At 36.9% G+C, this 20,907-nt stretch overlaps 1 protein-coding gene and 1 long non-coding RNA gene across 2 annotated transcripts; both read left to right on the forward strand.

Annotated features, from left to right (window-relative positions):
• The first annotated feature begins 5,722 nt into the window (after positions 1 to 5,722).
• On the forward strand, positions 5,723 to 10,794 carry LOC122074948. Its single transcript, XR_006139107.1, has 3 exons — positions 5,723 to 5,757; positions 6,551 to 6,622; positions 10,127 to 10,794. It is a non-coding gene; the product is annotated as an uncharacterized LOC122074948 (long non-coding RNA).
• A 2,523-nt stretch (positions 10,795 to 13,317) lies between these two features.
• On the forward strand, positions 13,318 to 15,932 carry LOC122073312 (pentatricopeptide repeat-containing protein At2g13600-like). Its single transcript, XM_042637876.1, has one exon. It carries the CDS (start codon positions 13,499 to 13,501, stop codon positions 15,623 to 15,625), a length of 2,127 nt encoding a protein of 708 aa, XP_042493810.1. The 5' UTR covers positions 13,318 to 13,498; the 3' UTR covers positions 15,626 to 15,932.
• The last annotated feature ends 4,975 nt before the right edge of the window (positions 15,933 to 20,907 follow it).

Below are 20,907 nucleotides of genomic sequence, written 5' to 3' on the forward strand. Positions count from 1 at the left end.
TTCTGGTTTTCTGCTACCTTCTGGATCTCTTCCATAAGGTCTAAGATCATCTGCTTCAACCCTGAGTCATGTAACTGTTTGTCCCCTTGGCACGGTTCTTCATGCCTGGCTCCCGTGACGTGGCATGCTCTTTCTTTGGGTGCAGGGCTTTCCCTCATTGCTTTATTTTGAGGATTCTGGCCAAACCTTATTGATCCTGAGCTACTCCGGTCCTTGTCTTACGGTCGCTTTGGCTGGACATGGGAGCCTCGCGTTGTTCCACCGGTCTTATGAGAGATGGCTTTAGAGACCTCTTTCATTATCTCGTCCATTCGGTCATACTTCTCCTGAAGGGCGTCGAACTGCTCCCTCGTCACATATTCCTGCACCCTAGGAGGGGGAGGATCGCTATCCCTGTGCACCAGATGTCCGACCGAGCGCTGGTCCCTCACGGAACCTTCCCGATCGCTGTTTCCCCATTCTTCCCTGATGTCTGTCGAGGGAGGGAGCCCTTCTGAAGGTTCTCCCTCATTCATATTTATATTCGGCGCTGCTTTTATTTTTTAACGATTGTAGGTTCTCCCCACCATTACTGTTGTTCCCACGGACGGTGCCAATTTGTTATAGCCGGAAATCCACCAGAGGAGCTAAACCTGCACAAGGACAGAAGGCAGAGGCTCGGAGATATACCTGGGGTTAGTCCTCCGACGCCCAATTTAGAGACTGATGGAATAGTGTTTCACAAGAGTAATGGTGTGTTGACCTACCTCTCCCCTCCTTTCGGGCCCTCTCTTATAGTGCTTAGGGTCTAGGGTTTCCTTTTTGGGAGTCCCCCTCGGGTTCGCCTTTTTCCCTTCCCGAGTCCTACTCGGATACATGCTATTTTCCCTGTGGGGAATATTCCCTATTCGGGTATCTTCTCCTCACGTGGTTTGCGTGGTTAGAATTCTTACGACCTCTATCAGGTGGGCGACATGTGTCCTTCCTTTGGATACCACATATCAGTTCCCATGGAATAAGACATCCTTGAAACCACTAAATTCATCAGATTCAGGTTTTAAACCAGTCCATGCTTTATCTCCAAGTCTAGCGAAGATAAGCTTTTCCTCTTACCCATGGAGGAGTTGATGATAAGACAACTGTTTGTAAATGTAATACGGCGATGGGTGGAAGGGTGAGCTTGGCCTTGGTGAAAGGGTTGTAGAGGTATATGTGTTTAGTTCGAGAGTATCTATCCATAACCAACCAACCATGGGAGGAAACCTTACAGGAATGGTTATGAAGAAACTCGTCAAGAAGGTCTCTGATGTGAAAAAAACTTATTGTTGGCTAACCTGAACATGCCGTTACGAAAGTTTTTGATGTGATTTTTTTCATTTTTTCTCTTATAAAATAATATCAACACCAGGAAACGATGCGATGGATGGTAGGGTTTTTTGGGGAGGAAGGATTACCATGACTTGCACATCGAACTCAATCGGACATAATCAGCATAAAGATTGAGACGTTCGCTAATCATCATCACCAAATCCTCTGGAAGCCCCGACCACCATGATGTTGTTACTGATGATTCTTCTCTCTGCTCTCTCTCCTTCATCTCCTTCCTCTCCATTTGTTTACTTCTAGCTAGTATTTGGAAACAAGGAAAAAGAAGAAGAAGATGAACAGATCCACGGTGAAGAGACTTGGCAGTTAAGAAATATACTATAGCTAATAACCCTTTGTGTAGATCAAGTCCTCGTCTGAGAATGATTCTTGTACGGTGTTTGATATACACTTAGACTGCACTCAGAATAAAATTCAATTAAAAAAAGAGAGATTAAGTAGAGTCAAGTGTAAATCAAACATCGTACCAGAATCATTTTCGTACAAGGACTTGAGAAGGGGTGTATGTACTCGTGTTTGCTGGGCGTGGGTAATTACCCTCACTTAACTGTTACCAAAAGGAGGGTAAGGGGGTGTGTTTGTTGGGGCGTGGGTAATTACCCGTAAATGTTACCAAATATATCTCTAACTACGGTTTCCTCTCTTGCATAGGATTCTATAATTTTCAAATCCCTGCTCACAAACATGATTTTAAAAATCAATCAAGACCAATTCCAATTCTGACCAATTGGATACCAATCCACTGTTAAGGTATAAAAAAAAAAGGTTAAAAATAAAAATTTTCTTTTGGGGGCGTGGGGCGGGGTGGGGAATAAGCCTAAAAGGTAGTGTTCTCACCTCAGTTGAAGCTTCTACTAATGACCCCATTGGCCCATAGGCTGGTGTAAGACATACTGCCTTCAGGGAACCCTCTCTCTTTTTCAGAAACAAGGGTAAATTCTTCTGATCTAATTCGTTCAAATCTAATCCCATTTGGTATTGATTGAGAACAATCTTGAGTATAACATCTTGCTCCCGAATTATCACATACGAATGGTTTTTGAGTTCCTCAGGATCTATATGATTACCTTACAGTATGACAAATGAGAATTTTAGAGTAATTGGATTATTTTAGAAAATCGATTCGTTTAGTAGATTGTTAGGCGTTTGACAGCTAACCTAGATTGCACACACCATTGAGGTGATCATTCCGGAGATGAGCAGCAAAGAGAAAGAGTATGGGGAGATTGGGTTGAAGAAGAGAATCTTAGTTTTCTAGTGCATAGAAATTAATTGAGAATTTGTTTCTTATAAAACAGGGAAAGAAGAAAAAAGAAAAAAATTTAATTTAAAAAAATAATAAGATAGATAACAGAAGTAAGCATCCATCAAGTCTCATGACACATGGCATGAGGAAACCATGGTTGGAGATAATATAGCTAATCACTTTGTTTTTTGGGGTGTTGGGGCGTGGGCAATTACCCTTTCTAAACTCTTACCAAGTTTAAGGTTACGGATAGGTAAAAGTGCAAAAAGATTCGCCCTAATTTGATGGCATTAGATGGGGGAAAGTCAGGTGATTCTTGTGGAAAATCACAAATTCTCCCCCTTCGGTTACCCCTTCTCTTCCAACTCAATTATCAGGTTTGCTTGAGACAATTTTAGATTGCATCGAACAACTTATGGTGGACATAGACTCTACTTTCCTCACCAGTTCTGCAAAATATGCCTCTATCTGAAACCAGTGTTGGAGGATATTTACATATCTCCTCTTATTTCACTCTATCTTCATTTCAATTTATTTCTAGAAAATCAACATTGTAGTTAGGAAGACATTGTTAATGACATGTACAACTAAAGCCAATTTTCACTTCATGGTTGATGAATTTATGTGTTCTCACGTCTTTGAATAACTTATCCTTAATCATTCTTCACCACCCCCACCCCCCCAAAAAAAAAAAGACGCATAAAAGTTGGGATAAGGATATAAATGCATACGGGTATTAATTGGACTATAAGTTAAGGAGAGAGGGTTGGACATGCCGCAAGTCTTTAGTAGACTAGCAACATACATCAATCACAAGACTAGACACAAGAGTGTAAAAAAGTCTTTTTCTCTAAAGGAGATGCAAGAGGGTTATTTGAAAACCTTCTATAAAAAATTCAAAACACTAAACAACAACAACAACACAACTTAGCCTTATCCCAACTAAATGGGGTCGGCTAATCTTTTTCTTTGATTACTTTACCCATCTTGCTTATTTAAATACCTTATATTTTTTATCAATTCTTTTTATTTTCCGATATTGTTGGTACCCTTTAGATTTTATTTTTAATATTCTCTAATTAAGAGTGTTTTTTTTCCAAAAAAAAATTCTAAATTTTCTCCCTCCCCTTTTTCACTTCCCTCTCTTTTCTCTTTTAATCCATATCTTTGTATATAAAAAATCTATATTTTAGAAATTGTTATAGGAGAAAAAATCTTGTGTAAAAGTTTTTTTCTAAATTTTCTCCCTCCCCTTTTTCACGTCCCTCTCTTTTCTCTTTTAATCCATATCTTCATATATAAAAAATCTATATTTTAGAAGTTGTTATAGAAAAAAAATCTTTCTAAATTTTCTCCCACATCTCTCCCGTTCCTCTCTATTAAATTTCTATCTATATTTTTCTATTAAAAAAAAAATTCTATATTTAAAGAGTTGTTATTAGGAAAAAAATCTTTCTAAATTTTCTCCCTCATCTCTCACGTTCCTCTTTGTTAAATTTTACTCTATCTTTCAAAAAAAAAAATCTATATTTCAGGAGCGGATCAAGAGGAAGAGTGAGATAACTCCTCTAAAGGTTTATGTGTCCCTCCTCCTCCTTTGGTTTACTGTAGTTTTCTATATATATATATATATATATATATATTGTTGGAATTTCTATATTGTTATTTATTCTTAATAGTTGCAGGTTTAATAAACTCCCAAACAAACAATCAAACAGTGAGGTCGATTCTAAGAAAGTTAAGAGTTGGTGCGCTTCCATCACGTTAGTGCTGTCTCCAGGTCATCCCTCCAAGAAAGATATAATATTGCGCCATCTGGCACCGGCTGCATATAAGTTTCTCTCTCTTTTCTTTTCTTCTTTTTTTTATGGGTTAATTTAATGTAAAGAAGAAAGACTTGTTCTAATGCAGTAGATAAAAGGAGAAACGCTCTATTGGGTTTGCCCTCCTCTCCTTCTATCTTTACTCTTGAGGTTGCTTCGATAAAGTTCTCATCAAGACAATACATCCCTTCTTAGATAGTTTCTTTCTCCTCCTTTTGCTTTCTTTATGCAGTTTTTGTGAACAACAATCATTGTTTTTTTCCCCAGTTTTCTTGTTTGATTTTCTTGCGGCAGTCCTTGTTTCTCTGATATTATGCTGCATTTGATATTGGATATGGACGCATGAATATTATTTCTGATTAAAAAACCCTAAACTTGTCATAATGTTACCAAGGCCTCTAGAAATCAGAAGTAATGTCAATGTGATCAGATTCGATCCTTGTTTTGATTCAATTGTGTTTTAGTTCAAAGTAAGAAAAATTATAGATTGTGTTCACAGTATTTTATGTGTGAAAGTTGACTTGTTTATTGACCCTTTAATCGCTTCGTTTCATGGTATTGACGACTCACAATCGAGGCCAAGTTTCAATTACCCATTGGTCCTCATTCTAAGTATACTTAATTTATAACGGAGGGTTCGTTCTACAAGTTGACGATATCCTTTAGCTGAAATCGATGTTGTTTTGGGATATGAATGGGCTGATCTTGCTTTAATTTTATGGACTACTGAGTTTTCTACTTTTATCCTACAAAATTTCCATTGTGTATATTTTTTTTCTTTTTCTTTGGGCCTCAGCGAAGGTTTTTATCTTGCATTTGCTTAATCTGAAGTGCAAACTAGAAAGAATAAATGGAACACTAATATGATAGAATGGAACAATACCACAAAATTGTTCCGTCACATTATTCATTTAGGTTCTATTAAAATGGGACACCATAACCAGCATCTAAAGAATCGATATTCTGGATTCTGTGTTAGTTCCTATGATATTCCCTTCTTTTCTTATTTATTTAGTAATTAAAGATTTCTGTGTTAGTTCCTACGATATTCCCTTCTTTTCTTATTTATTTAGTAATTAAAGATTTGTATTTCTTGTTTCAGTTTCAGATTTTGTTGTTGGATGGAAGCATACATCCCCAAAGCCTCGACAGATTTGGGTATTACTCATGGCGTTCTCTCTCTCTATGTTTTATTATTATTATTATTATTAAAGATCTCCTAGAAAGACCAAAGGAGAGGATTTTTTTCTGACTTGGTTTCTCTCTCCAATGGACACACTCCCATTGACATCCTTGAAGCTCTAGCACACCCAAAGGCCATAAGTATATATCTCTGTCTCTGCTGTTTCTTTTCTCTTCTTTGTTTCATTGTTCTCTCTCTCTCTCTCTCTCTCTCTCTCTCTCATTAAAATTGTTTTGAGCAACCAAAACACAGAAGGAAAGAAGTTGTAAACAATCTTGAAGGGACAGCTTTTTTTAGTGTTCTTAATTTTGGACCCAGCCAAGTAAAAATTTATTTTTAATCCGCTAAAAAATTTATCAGTTTTATCAAATTGGATCTTGCCATTTATCGATAAAAAAATTGAACCAATATATTTCTTATTCAATTTCATTTTCCAATCTCTATCTCTCTGAATGCACATCTATAGTCCTTATAAGACAAGGGAGGAAATCAAATCCACCATGGAAAATTCATCATTTTTTTCTTCCTATTGCGATGTTGTTCTTTCATTATTTGTCTATCTTGGATTATTTTAGATGAATGCAAACACAAATATTGGAAGGTATTACCACTGAAATGGATTTTGTTTGTCCTTTTTTTTTTTCCATCCCAAAATTTTCACGTTCGAAGATGGATCTCCTAATTCGATAATTTGTTTCCTTTAGTTTATTTTGAGCAAAGACATAGCAAGTTTTTCATTGTCTAGCACTACCTTTTATTTTATTTTTTTCATTGCTTTGTTTTTCTTTTACCAAGTTCTCATATACATATCATTATCATGTGAAGTTCTTGACGAGGAAATAAAATACTCTCTTTCTTTAAAGGTTAGACTCATGAGGATCATAGATTTTGTGAGGTTAGCGTTTTCGATATATTTGATTGTGTGAAATTCAGCGTCAAGTTTCAACATCTTGGAGGCTCCCTGAATTAGAGTTATTAGCAAATAGAGCATTGTTTCAAAATTTGGTAAGTCAACGAGAGGGTCTCTCTCTCTCTCTCTCTCTCTCTCTCTCTCTCTCTCGGGTCTTGAGCATTTAAAAAAAATAAAAATTCTATCACTTGTGTCAATCTGTTTGCAAATATTAATGCATCATGACTTAGCTTATTTCTTGTTTCAACAAGAAGGTGAGTCCGCCGATGACATTATCTATCTTCGCCAATATCACATTGATCGAATTTTTAGAGTAAACACTAAAAGGGCGTGTTGCGTACCTGGTGCATGAGGATCCAACATGTGTGAGGTCCCCGGGGGAGGGGGAGAACTATAGCGAGAACCATGTAATCTTACCCAGAGAATGTTGAGAGATTGTTTCAACCTTATCGTATTGTATATATAATATCTTTTGTGCACTAAAGTTAACAATCTAGCTAACACTGAGAAATTAAACTATTTAACTTCTCTACAGATCAGTAATTGATCAGAACTTATACTATGCTCGGATGAAGTATACATCAACCACAACCATGTCAAATTTACTTCATCTTTAGGTATTAACTTCTCTGTTTAGTATTTTGTTGTACCACTTAATTTGTTTCTAACACCTATATGGGTTTTGTGTCATTGTATGATGCTTTATACATGTGGGTTAGTTCATGGTAATGACATTGGAGTTAGTGGTGAGTGATTTAAATGATGAAAAAAGTGAATATAAGGAGTACAAGAAGAATAGCTAACAAAAACTTTGTTGGGTCTCACTTGTAATTTTGTTGGTGTTGTGTGTAACAAAAAAAAAATTATAATGATTCTCTTTCATTTTTGTCTACAAATTTAAATATCTTTTTTTATCAGAAAGTAATTATGACATTGCAAGAATTTTATTTCTTTTTAGTCACAGGCTTCAACATTCAGGTCTTCAATAGTCATTGGTTGCCCCTCTCTCTCTCTCTCTCTCTCTCTCTCTCTCTCTCTCTCTCTCTCTCTCTCTCTCTCTAACATAAGACAACACGTGCATTTGCACGTGCATATTTTACTAGCATTTATATATAGAGGAATTATCACTCCCCTCCCCTGAACTTTGGGGAAACATCAAGTTCTCCCACGTTTTTTGAAATATTTCACTCCCCTCCCTCAAAATCAGAAGATTCTATCAATCGTTGGTGAGTGTTAGTTTCTGCTATTAAGTGCCTAACCTATTTTTCATAATACCCTAAATGCCCCTCTACATAATCGATCAGAAGAAGAGAAAGCTAGCCCTCTCATATCCACCTCTTTCTTCACCGTTGTTGCTCACCGAGAAGACCCAAGCGCTCCGTCTTCACCGTCGCTGCTCACCGTCCATTGATTGGAACCATAAGGGCCTGTTTGTTTAGAGGGGACTTGGTGGGGTGGGATCAATGGGGTGGGATTTCTGACAACTTTCCCACAAAATAGTGTAAAATAGGCTTGTTTGGATGAAAGGGGTGGGAGAGCTATGAAATAATTGTCAGATGGTCAGGGTTTCCTGTCGGAGGCATGTTTCTTCCATTTCTTCCCTTTCAAAGTCCCACTAATTTGGTGGGACTCTTGTGGGAAAGATGAAGGAAGCGATCTGGTGGAAGAAAGACGAAGGAAGGCGATCTCTCTAGCTCTGTGGCTTCTTCCTCAACTTAGTTTATTCTCTCACAACAGAGGTAAGGCTACGATCTTCTCTCCAGCTCTGTCTTCTTCCTCAACTCGTTTGTAGGTAATACCTAGAAAGAAGGGTTTTCATTTCTTGAGAAGAATCGAAGGGTTTTCATTCGGCTCCTTCTCCTTCTTTTCCAGATAACAGAAATTGAGAGAGTGAAAGAGGAAAAAAAACCATAGAAACAACAAATCAAGAAAGACCAAAATCTTTCTTCATCGCCGATTCCGATCATCTTTAGCTCGATACCATCTCCTACTTCTTTTTTTTCTTTTTTCTTTCTGTTAATCAGTATTTATTTTGATTATATTTCTAATCATTGTCTTGTTTGATCTGTATGAGATGAGATTTATGTTTCTCTTAGGTTTTATTAGCGGTTCTGTTCTGCTGTTGTTGTATATCAATTTTTTTTTTAGGGAAGGTAGTTGTATCATCTACCATTTTTCAGTGATTTGTCACAAAGAAGATGGGTTTGTCAAATCTGTCGAACATATGCCCATATCGTAAGGGAAAACACAAACCTTTTGTCTGGAAAATCTTATATATGTTGTGGTTTTCTCTCATTTTATTTTCTGGATTGCTATACATCTCGCTTTAGGACCTTTCTATGGTGGGTGACAGGTTAACTGTTTTGTTGAGTCTGAAAGTTAAATTTAGTCTCAGAGTAAATAGGATTCCCTCTTTGAGTCATGTTGATCCAAAAGTTAATTCTATATAAGAGGAACCCCCACCTTTCGACAACCTCAAAAGGTGATTAGCAGTTTTTTGAAGATTTGTTACTTTTTTAAGGTTGTGTGGTGCTCTGCATAAATGTTAGCCTGTTGACAGAACCAGCCAAGAGCTTCTATTTCTTCTCACTTCTATTCTGATTACTCCCTCCTTTCAGGTGTGATATCCCATACTTCTCCTCAATCATTCTCTTCATAAATTGATAAAATAGCCAAATGCTAAGTAACTTTGCAACTACATCCTTGTTCACCTCATGAGTTATATAGGACAGAAAAGGTTCTTACATAGGAGTAGAAAAAAGTATATTGAATTGATGATCTTGATAGGTAAGGTTTAGAGGGAATTGTCATTAGTGTTCTATACAAATAAAGTCATGGTTGCATTTGGTGTATAATTGAAAACATAGGGGTTTATGGCTAGATGATAGATGCAATTTATGACTTCATGTTTATAGCAGTTGGACTTATAAAAGCAGCAAGCTCTGGGGTTAATGAACACAAAAACAAAGATATCCCTGATTACTCATCATTTGGCCCAATGTGTTCTCCTCATCTGAAAGTTGTTTGTTCACTGGAATCTTGTGTTGCAGGGAATGTGATTGTGGTCTTTGGTTTGGTGGTTATTTCATTCTTTTCTTATTTTCATCCAGTTATTGATTCTTTTAAGAGAACCCACTACTTTTTTTTCTATTTTTTTTTCTTACATCTTTGGTGTTATTGGTTGGGGAATTGGGGGTATTCTTTTTCACTTTAAGTCATTAAATTACTCATCTTTTTTATTAATTATTTTTTGCATTCTCATATTTATTTTCTATGAAATTTAAAATGCATTTTTAAATAATGGCACAAATTAAATCTTGCTGAATTGCAAATTTAATTGGGTTTTAATCCATGCATGTAGATAGTGATAATCCATAAAATCGTACTAAAACAAATCTCAACAGAATTTTCTTCTCTTTTTCTATATGGACTGCAATTTTCAGATCTCATCCAAGTCACTGATATGCAAAATGTTATTGGGTATTGAAGATTTTATGCCAAATAGGTTTACATACTTTTGACATCAGTACTAAAAGAATGAAATGTCCAATTAAATGTTGTTACTTCAATAGTTTTGAGTTCAATGTTTGTTCCTTCAGAAGTGGAATATGGATGCTACTGTATATCAACAATGGAGAAGAACAGCAGTAGCAGCTAGTTGTATGGCTGCTATAGCTGCCATACTTGTCATATTGGATGAATGTGACTATGACGAGGAGGATGAAGAAGCACCGCCTAAAAACAAAGTGTTGATTTTGATCAACTAGCCACCATTGCTGAAGGCATCAAGGATTTGGCAGCTGCACTTCGAGAACCACCCAAGCAACGTAGCCCTTATCAGATGGATTTGACACCTATCCTCTATGCCATACGAGAGATGCTTGATATTTCTGATGTCATGGCTAGTAGGTCTTTTGAATACTTGAGTGCAAATCTAGTGCAAACTAATATATTTATGTCATATAATGTCTCACACTGGGCAAACTTTCTTTGGAGGCATTGGCATTCACAAGACCCCAATGGGTATAAGGGTTGTTCATATTATGGATATCGTGTTTTGCCTTTTTGTGAACTCTTTACGCATATATTAGTTTAAAACTATGTAGTTAGAGCTTTGACTCTAGGTTGAAGAACATATTTCTGCTTAATTGTTTAAAAATGGAATGTTTGAGTGGGATGTATATATTTTTTTAATGGTTTCCTACAGACTAATGATGTAATATTCTCAAACTTTTGGACAAATTATAGACGGACTTTATGCTCTCCACTTTGGAAGTTCTACCTAGAGATCTGGATTCTTGATTTTTGTAAGCTTTACTGTGGTTACTAAAATGTCTCTTCATAGATTCTCTCATTGGAGACATTCATACGCTTAATTGTTTCATGCTTACCCAATTGCATATGGATCTTTATAATAGCTAGGGAAAGGACCCATCAGATTGAAGATATGAATGAAGATTAGCCAAATAAAGAAGAAAAGGAGGTAGTGGATCAAGAGTTGCTTAGAAGGAACTAAATTCACTTATTAAAGTGGATTTCTCTTTCTTATTTTAAATAATTTTTAGCATGAGTTTTAGACTTAGTATTTGAATTGGGTAGAGATATCTCTCCTATAAGACTGCTAGTCCTTGATAGATTGTTGATGCAGCCATTAAATTCATTGTATCAGATTGTTAGCCGGCTTTATGAGAGGGATCACCACAATTAGCCTCTTTAGAATACTTTTTTATTATCTAAATTAAATTAATTAATCAATATTGGTGAATCCCACATTTTATTGTAACCACAAAAATATAAAGGTCACATTGGTAGGTGTTAATGTGATGACGTTATTTGATAATAGTATTCTTGTAATTATATTGTAGTATAGCAACTTTCCCTTCAATCACAAATTTTGATATCCAAATATACATGGGGTGGTAAAGTTCAACTTTCCCAAACCAACCAAACAAGCATGGAGTGAGAAAGTTATATTTTTCTACAACTTTTTTATAATTTTTTATTCTTATCATTCACCCCAACATGTGAACAACATGTGGACCCATGTGTTATACAATCCCACCTCAGACTCCCCTCTAAATAAACGGCCTAAGGTCTTTCTAACCCTTGAAATCCCAGTAATCGACGTGGTAAGCCAGCACAATCAAGGGCACCTCCAGCTCGAAATCACCCCTTCCGAGAGGGGGAGGTAGCGCAGCCTGAGACGAGAAGAGCTCCACCAAGATGGGTCCCCCTCTCCTCATCTCCACTGAGGCCAGTCGACCGTTGCGTTCTCCTGTGTCGCTCTTTTCCTCGGCGGCGGCGACGAAGAAGATGAACGGGAGGATCGCATCCGAAGCACGAGAAGAGACGGGGGGCCATCCCGGCTTGCCGGGAGTAAGATCTAATTTACCCTTCTCCTGGGATCAGAAAAGAGCTAATTGTTAGCTTCGAGAGAGAGAGAGAGAGAGAGAGAGAGAGAGAGAGAGATTGGTATGACAAAGAAGTTAAGATTTTCTAGGGAAAAGAGAAAAGGAAAAGAGTTGAAGGGCCCGGGAGGCTTTCTCTGTCTCTTTCTCTGAGAGTTGGGAATGGAGAGAAGATTTCGAATGGATGGGAGAGAAAGGACGCTACAATGTACTGAACAACCATGTGCATAGAACATGGTGATGATGAGCAAGAGATCCCACTGTTCCATCCAACCGACCACCAAAAGGATGTCATCAATGGCGTTTGAGATTAATAATCTCCATTTTATAATCTTACGAGAGACTTTCTCTGTCTCCATCCATCATCTGATATAATAATATAATATAAATACAAACCCCACGAACAAATCATTCATCACAGACCCTTTAAGTGTTCAATGGCGTCAAACCAAGACCTTCTGCTAATTACCAGAGAAGACGGAGCGCTTGGGTCTTCTCGTTCTCGGTGAGCAGCAACGGTGAACAGACAGATATCAGAGAGCTGGCTTTCTTTTGATCGAATGTGTAGAGGGGCATTTAGGGTATTATGAAAAATAGGTTAGTCACTTAACAGCAGAAACTAACATTCACTAATGACTAATGAGTGATAGAATCTTCTGATTTAGGGGGAGGGGAGTGAAATATTTCAAAAAACGCAAGAGAACTTGATATTTCCCCGAAGTTTAGGGGAGGGAGTGATAATTCATCTTAAAAAAAAAAAGAAAAAGAAAAAAAACAAGATTACTTTTGGACATCCCACTCACGAATTGACAATCTGGATCTTAGCTCTCCACATAGTTCTATTAGATGCCATACTTGGGTGAAGACTTAACTTTTGTATGTCTCTCCTACCTAAGTCATCAATAATCGTTTTTGGCCTGCTTTTAGCCCTTTTAGCTTCATCCATCTGCATCTGATCGCTCCTCCGTACTGGGGCATCCAAAGACCTCCTTTAAACATGTCCAAACCATTGTAGCCAACATTCTCTGAGCTTATCCTGAATTGGGGCAATTTCTAAATAGGTTATAACCTAGTTATTTCTTATTCTATCTCTCAGAGTTTTATCGCACATCCATCTTAACATTCTCATCTCAGTCACACTCAATTTATCTACGTTACGCTTCTTGACTGCAACCCTCATATACCCTCTTTAATTTTTTTTTTTCATTGTAGAGCAACCTCGTATACTTGTTTCAGTTAAAATTGGACCGGTTGGACGCATCAACTCAAGTATGTGGTGACAAAATGTATATCACTTGCCCTAGTGGTACATATTTAAATTTCTTAGCTAATTTAGAAGGTTGGCCGGTTGGGGTGTGCGAGGGTAGTTGGGCTTCGGTCCATTAAGGGGCTCAACGGATCTAAAAAACGAAAGAATGAAGAATGCAACAGAAATTCAAATTCTTAATGGCTGCTCGCGGGATTTTATCTTTTCTTTCAGATCCTCATTTCCATGCTTTCTGATAAGACCTTTCGATTCAAAGCTAAGTTTCCCATGAAAGTTTTCTTCCCAGGGAGGATGGGATGGCCAGATATGTATGGATTAAAAATGTTGTTGGTGATCTTTCTCTCCCCGATTCGACCACCTTTGCCAAGCTCTTCGATTCATGCCTCCGAACAAAATCCTTGCGTGATGGTCATCGTGTTCATGCCCGCCTTATCAAAACCCGTTTTGCCTCAGAAATTTTCATTCAGAATCGGCTAATTGATGTGTATGCAAAATGTGGCTGTCTAGATGACGCCCACAAACTGTTTGAAAGAATGCCCGAGAAGAATACCTTCACATGGAATTCAATGATAAGTGCGTTAACGAAATCGGGTTTTCTTGATGAAGCTGTGTCTCTCTTCAGGTTGATGCCAGAGCCTGATCAATGCTCATGGAATTCAATGGTATCAGGTTTTGCTCAGCATGATCATTTTGTGGAAGCTCTGGAATTTTTTGTGAAGATGCACAGGGAAGATTTTGTACTCAATGAATACACGTTTGGTAGTGCTCTCAGTGCTTGTGCAGGGTTAGTCCATTTAAAAATGGGTACTCAAGTCCACTGTTCGATCTTCAAATCTCCATTCTTAGCTGATGTTTTTATGGGCTCTGCGCTTATTGACATGTATTCCAAATGTGGTTGTGTGTTCAGTGCTCAAAATATTTTTGATGGGATGGATGCTAGAAATCTAGTGTCATGGAACAGCTTGATCACTTGTTATGAACAGAATGGTCCGGCAGATGAGGCTCTGAAAGTTTTTTCGAGGATGTTGGAATGTGGGCTTGAACCAGATGAAGTCACACTGGCCAGTGTTGCTAGTGCTTGTGCTAGCTTGTCAACAATAAGAGAAGGTTCACAAATTCATGCACGTGTGATAAAATCTGATAAGTTCAGCACTGATCTAGTGCTAGGCAATGCATTGGTTGACATGTATGCAAAATGCAGTAGAATTAAAGAAGCAAGGTTTGTTTTTGATAGGATGCCTGTTCGAAATGTGGTGTCTGAGACCTCATTGGTCAGTGGTTATGCTAAGGCTGCAAGTGTGAAAGCTGCAAGATTAATGTTCACAAAGATGACAGAGAGGAATGTGGTATCCTGGAATGCACTCATAGCTGGTTATACACAGAATGGGGAAAGCGAAGAAGCAGTGAGACTGTTCCGTCTCTTAAAGATGGAATCTGTCTGGCCAACACATTACACCTTTGGAAATTCCCTTAATGCGTGTGCGAACCTTGCTGATCTACAGCTCGGCAGGCAGGTTCACAGTCATATTCTGAAGCATGGATTTCGATTTCAGTCAGGTCCAGAGTCTGATATCTTTGTGGGGAATTCTCTTGTGGACATGTACACAAAATGTGGATCGATTGAAGATGGCAGCCGTGTATTCGAAAAGATGGTTGAAAGAGATCGTGTTTCATGGAATGCCATGATTGTGGGTTATGCACAAAACGGGTATGGCAATGAAGCGCTTGACTTCTTCAGGAAAATGTTGGAGAGCGGGGAGAAACCAGACCATGTCACTATGATTGGAGTCCTATGTGCCTGTAGCCACACAGGCCTGGTTGAGGAGGGGCGTCAGTATTTCCGTTCGATTACTATAGAGCATGGTTTATTACCATCAAAGGACCATTATACTTGTATGGTTGATCTCCTTGGTCGCTCTGGTTACCTTGATGAAGCAATGGAGCTCATAGAGAACATGCCAATGCTGCCTGACACTGTACTCTGGGGGTCCTTGCTTGCAGCCTGTAAAGTTCATGGAAATATTAAGATGGGGAAGCATGTGGCTGAGAAGCTCTTGGAACTTGATCCCAAGAACTCTGGTCCATATGTTCTTCTCTCAAATATGCATGCTGAGCTTGGAAGATGGGGGGATGTTGTGAGAATAAGGAAGTTGATGAGACAGCGTGGGGTTGTTAAGCAGCCAGGCTGTAGCTGGATTGAAATACAAAGCAAGTTTCATGTTTTCATGGTAAAAGATAAAAAGCATCCAAAAAGGAAGGAAATATATGCATTTTTGAGGATGCTTATAGAGCATATGAAGCAAGTTGGGTACGTCCCAGAGACTGGATCTGCTGCTGTAGAGATCTGTGAGGAACCGGAGAATTTGGTATTAACTACTTCATGTTCTCAAAATGAAATGCTAGCAGTTGCAGCGTTAGGATAATCAGTTTGAACATTACTTAGAAGGTCTTGGGCTGTTGGGATTTTTTTTGATTAAGTCAGGTCAATTTAGATTGTTTGTCTTGTATTAATTGAATAAGCAAATAGTTAGAAACCAAAATGATACTTGCATCTGTTTTATAAACTTGAAGATCAAATTATATATATGAATTACAACTATCTTTAGGACATTTGTAGTAAAACATCTGAAAAAATAATGCATCAAATCCCAGAGTTGGTACTGACAGTAACTGAAGATGAGTCTTTTGTATATGTCTTTCTATTCTGTCAAGTTTGGTTCATTTTGTCAATATATGGTCTCCTGTATTTTTCTTTATTTATTGCTCCCAAAAGAGGAGAAAAAGAGAAGAATTATTTCCTTATTACTTCATCCTCTTTTGGCTGTTATGTGATTCGTGATAAGATTGTCAAATAAGTCCGGAATCAATTCTTTATTATGGTGGTCAATCCCATGTCCTTTTCCAGGTTTTTAAACCTTGGTAGTTGTACAACCGAATTATTTGCATCTTTGGCTTGCAAGGCAGGGAAAGATGCCACTGAGAAGCTAAAGAAAATGAAAGAGAAGAAGTAGTTGATTGCAGAAAGAAGCTGAAGTTCAGGAGGCTAGAGAAACTTTAATTTTAATGCTGGAGAGGTGGGGAACCTTGTGCATGATTCGGTTCCTAACATGTAAGATTTTATTTAACTTTTGAATGCATGGATCTCACATAGTTGTATGATTTAAACAGAAAACAAACAATGTATCTCTAGAACTTCATCCTAGGGCTGCTGACTTTGCTGAAGGACTCTTAAATCTTTTGTCAAGGAGGACATTGCATGACTCTGAACCCATTCTAAGGGTAAGGTCTTCCCGTACCTAATACTATGACCATAGTAATAATATGTTTTCAAAATTTGTTGTCATTCGTAGATATTTATGTACTCACTATTATCATCCTAAGATATTTGAAGGAAATTATTACATTGTAACATCTGCAGTTTTTATTTCTTACTTTCTTCTGTTTCGGCGAGCTTAAAGTATTATATTGTGGTGCTAACAAACATTTTCCCTTCACTAATGGCTAAGGATGTATTTCTTCACCATAGTTAATGATTGCCATGGGATGGGGGTAAAAAAGCTAGGGGGCATTTTGGACATTTTCCCTATAGGGCTTGGAATAATAGCAACACTAGATGAGTGGATGTGGAGGAGGAAAAATTTCTCCATTAATGAGGATTCTGCTGATGGTTATGTCAAAGGTGGATCCTTAGATGAGGTTTAGTGTCTTTAGCTTCGCTGATAGCTATGTTGTAGGTAAAGCTTTGAGACTTCTTTGATATTTTTGTATTTGTTTGGGTATTCCTGGACGTTAATCATGTATATCATTTTCATATTTTTTTCAATATCTTTTACCAATCTTAACAACCCCCCCTCCCGAAAAGAAAAAATTGTCAAAAGCACTACTACTGTACAAATCTAAGAAATCTCTCTAAAAGACCAAAACTGGATCCAAAGGTCCAAGGAAGTGAGCTAAAACCTTATTTTATAGTTTGAGATGACTCTTACTGAGCCTCTCTACTTCAATTAGAAACAAGACTCACTCTAAACCATTATATTTTGAATGAAGAGCCAAATTTGGCATCGATGGTGAAAGACAGTCTACAATCCATTAAATGTAGAAAGTTTGTTTTTTGGTACATGGGATTATATTTAGATGTACAAAACTTGAATTCCAAATTAAATTTGGAATTCCACTTTGTGTGGTTGCTACAAATCAGAATTAAGTTAAATTAGAAAAACAAATTCACAAGATTTTCTATTTTGAGTATTCAAATATAGCCTGATTTGTATTGCAGAGAATATCTAAGGGGAATGTATTATCCTCTAAATCTGTTTCTTTTGGGACCCAACTAAATGGGACCCAAGCTAAGTCCAAACTAAATGGGACCCAAACAACTTAGTTTGGGTCCCTTCTGTGAGGTTCAAGACAAGAAGGCAAAAAAAATTGTGGGGTATTGCTTTTGGGCTCATGCTAATGCTCACAATAACTAGTGAATTAGAACAATTCAAGACACAAGATGGGTTGTTAAATGAATGGGTCCATCTGACACAAGATCCACCAGTTTTAATTTTAAAACTTCAAATCTTCTAACAACTTACATTATTTCAGGAGGACCCTTGAGGAATTGGACCTGGAGCTTAGGTTGGGACATGAATCCTGAGTCTCATATGATCAAGATCACTCATTGACCACTGGTACCAAGAACATTTTTTTTTTCTTACTTTCGTAATTTCATGACATGGTTTGATTGTTTTATTTGAGACTTCTTCATCTTTTTCTTCTTCTTCTTCTTTCATGACATCGTTATACTTGTACTGTTCTTAACAATATTTGCTAATATAGGAAGACAAAGAAATGTGTACAGTATTAAATGTTCTTTGACATAGAGAAAGAGAGACTCATTTGTAACTTTGAAGTTACACCTTGGGGACATTTACTTAAACTATAAACTGAGTCTCATTACACTCACCTCAGACTTCTCATTTGTAAGATCAGTCTCTCGTCTGGTAACAATAAGTTGAGCCATTTGTCTTCCTAGTTGTAACTTTGTTTCCTTCGTGGTGATCTTGTATACTCATTTTCTTAAATAAAAAGAAAATAATAATAATAATAAGACTTTCAAGTTGTATTGAGTAATGAAAATGTGAGCTAATCTTTGGGGCATTTTAAATTCTGTTATTTATTGTTCTCTTTCTTATACTCCAGTAACTTAATTTATGTAATTTAATTTTTGGAGGGTTTTAGTTTCTGTTTATTGCTCTCATTCTTATACTCAAATAATTTTTTATTTTTAGAAAAAAGGAAAGAAAGATAATTAGTTATAGGGAGAGAGTTCTCTGAGGAAGCAGAATATTCTACACCCAAGTTTGGATCATATTCACATACAAAAACCATTTTTGGACATTTTGTGATCGACACATGGACTCAACTAAGTCTAGAGACCTATGCTACTGAGTGAGTGAGTGAGTGAGGGTGTGTGTGTGTGTCTATGAGAGAGAGAGAGAGAGAAGAGAGGTCTATGAGGAAGTAGGGTACTCTACACCCCCAGTTCAGATCACATTTTCCGTAAAAAAAATTTTCTTGTACACTCTGTGATCAACACATGAACTCCACCAAATTCAAAAGCCTATGCTACTGAGAAATACTGAATGAGGAGAAATAGCATGCACCTTAGGCCCACATTGATAAATTTAATCATTATTTCTCTCATTTAAAATAATATTAATAATAATAATAATAATAATAGATTTAAGGGATCTGAGCCTTTTTTCCTTTAGTTCTAATAACAGTACCTCATACCTCTAGAAAAAAGGTAATTGGAATTCTAATTAATAATAACCTTACACTTCTTATTTCATATGGATCAAATTCATCATCAAATTGTTCTGCGGAAATATAAATATGGTTAAGAGGAATACTATTACTACTAGCTAGAGGTCTACTTGCTTGTTATAAATTCAAGGTGTACACTGTAGCCTTATTCTAAACATCTCTCATTATCGCAACTATGTGGTTAAGTTTTAGTTATTACTCTGTGTGCTGTTGATGTTTCATGTATTTATAGAGAATCGGAAAGGCGTTTAAATTCAGTGGAAATGTTGTTGTCTATTTTAGAGACTCATTTATTCCCTATTTGAGATATTCCAACATAAATTTCCTTACGATATTAGAAATACAAACAAATGTCATTGGATTTAAGATTTACCATAATATCGATATAAATCGAAGACTCAAATTGCACATAAATGTTGAGGGATGTATTCTATAAACTAGGATAGTGGGCTGCCTCTGAAGGGCCATTAAAAACACGTAGGGTTTGACGTTTGGAATTCGGGGTAATTCGGAGAAATTGTACCTTTTTGTTTTCCTATAAATTGTTGTGATGGAGGTTATTAGGATACTGAAAATTCTTTATAAGCACAGAGAGGCATGAGGAAAAGAGCTTGCAACCCTTTAGTGAAAACTACTCTCATATCTCCCGTTGATGTAGGCACCTTGCCGAACCATGTAAATCCTTGTATTGTGATTGTGTATAATTGGACCTTCTTTCCATTTATTGTGTTTTATGTTTCATGAATATGTTTCAGTTTCTAAAATAACTACTAATTCACAACCATTGATGAAATCATAGAGCATTGCTGAATGCCAATCCCAAAAATAGATAGCAGAAAATCTTTTCAGTTCATGTAGAAAAGTAGACATAAGCAAACTTGTATCTACAGCCTTTGGTTCTCAGTCCCTTAATATTTAGTATAATTGTACTCTCTTCTTTAATGGTTTTACTTCATTCTTTGGTGCTATTGTACCATTATTCTTCAACACCTATCCCCTTGTGCCATTGTAATGGTAGGTCTTGTTGGGGTTACAATGTCCTGAATTTTGTCATTTGCTTTGGTGGGCTGATTTTGAAGGGCAATTAAGAGGCCTAGAGCCTGTGGCCTCAAGGCTGGGAAGAATTCTGATTGAAATCAGAATTGATGGAGACTGATCTCATACCTGATTCTGAGTTCTTAACTGTGTTTAATTGTTATTCCTTCTAATCTATCTGTGTTGGTCTAGGTCTTGTTGCTGATGAGAAACCTGACCATTAATTTGTCAAGCCCTGATTTGAACTAATTATAAGTTTTGGTTTCCCCTAAAATGTTGGTTTGTTATTCTTCTTGATGCCACAATCTATCTCTTCCATCAAAACATGCAAATGAATTTTTCTGTCTTGTTTAACTTCTAGTTTTAGACAGTCAAGTATCAAATCTTCTGAAGTTGACTGTTGCCAATGTTTCTATAACATGGATAACTAGCTGATTCAACCATTTCGGTTTATTTCACTTTGAAGTAGTGAATCCAGAAAAATCTAATTATAGTGCTAGTAACAAAATTATGAAAAACTCTGGTTGATGCCTTGAGTACTGTAGAACTCAGTTTCCCAAGAGCAAGGGTTGGGTGTAAAATCGTAAAAAAAATATCTTAGAAAAAAAAAAAGTAAAGATAAAATTAATCAATTTAGATCGATACAAACTGATTCAAGATTGATATCATATCAGTATCAACAAATACCGATACCTAAGAACTAAGTCCTTGATAGGAATCTGAATTTATTGAAATTTCTTCCACAACTTTTCAGCCCGAAATCCTTCTTTATGAGACTGCTAAATTCCTTAATTCTTAGCTGCCAACACATCATCCGAGTCCAAGTTGGCTGATTCAATATCTAAAAAGGTTATGG

This window comes from Macadamia integrifolia, chromosome 3 (assembly GCF_013358625.1).
Source record: "Macadamia integrifolia cultivar HAES 741 chromosome 3, SCU_Mint_v3, whole genome shotgun sequence".
In the NCBI taxonomy this organism is placed as follows: Eukaryota; Viridiplantae; Streptophyta; class Magnoliopsida; order Proteales; family Proteaceae; genus Macadamia; species Macadamia integrifolia.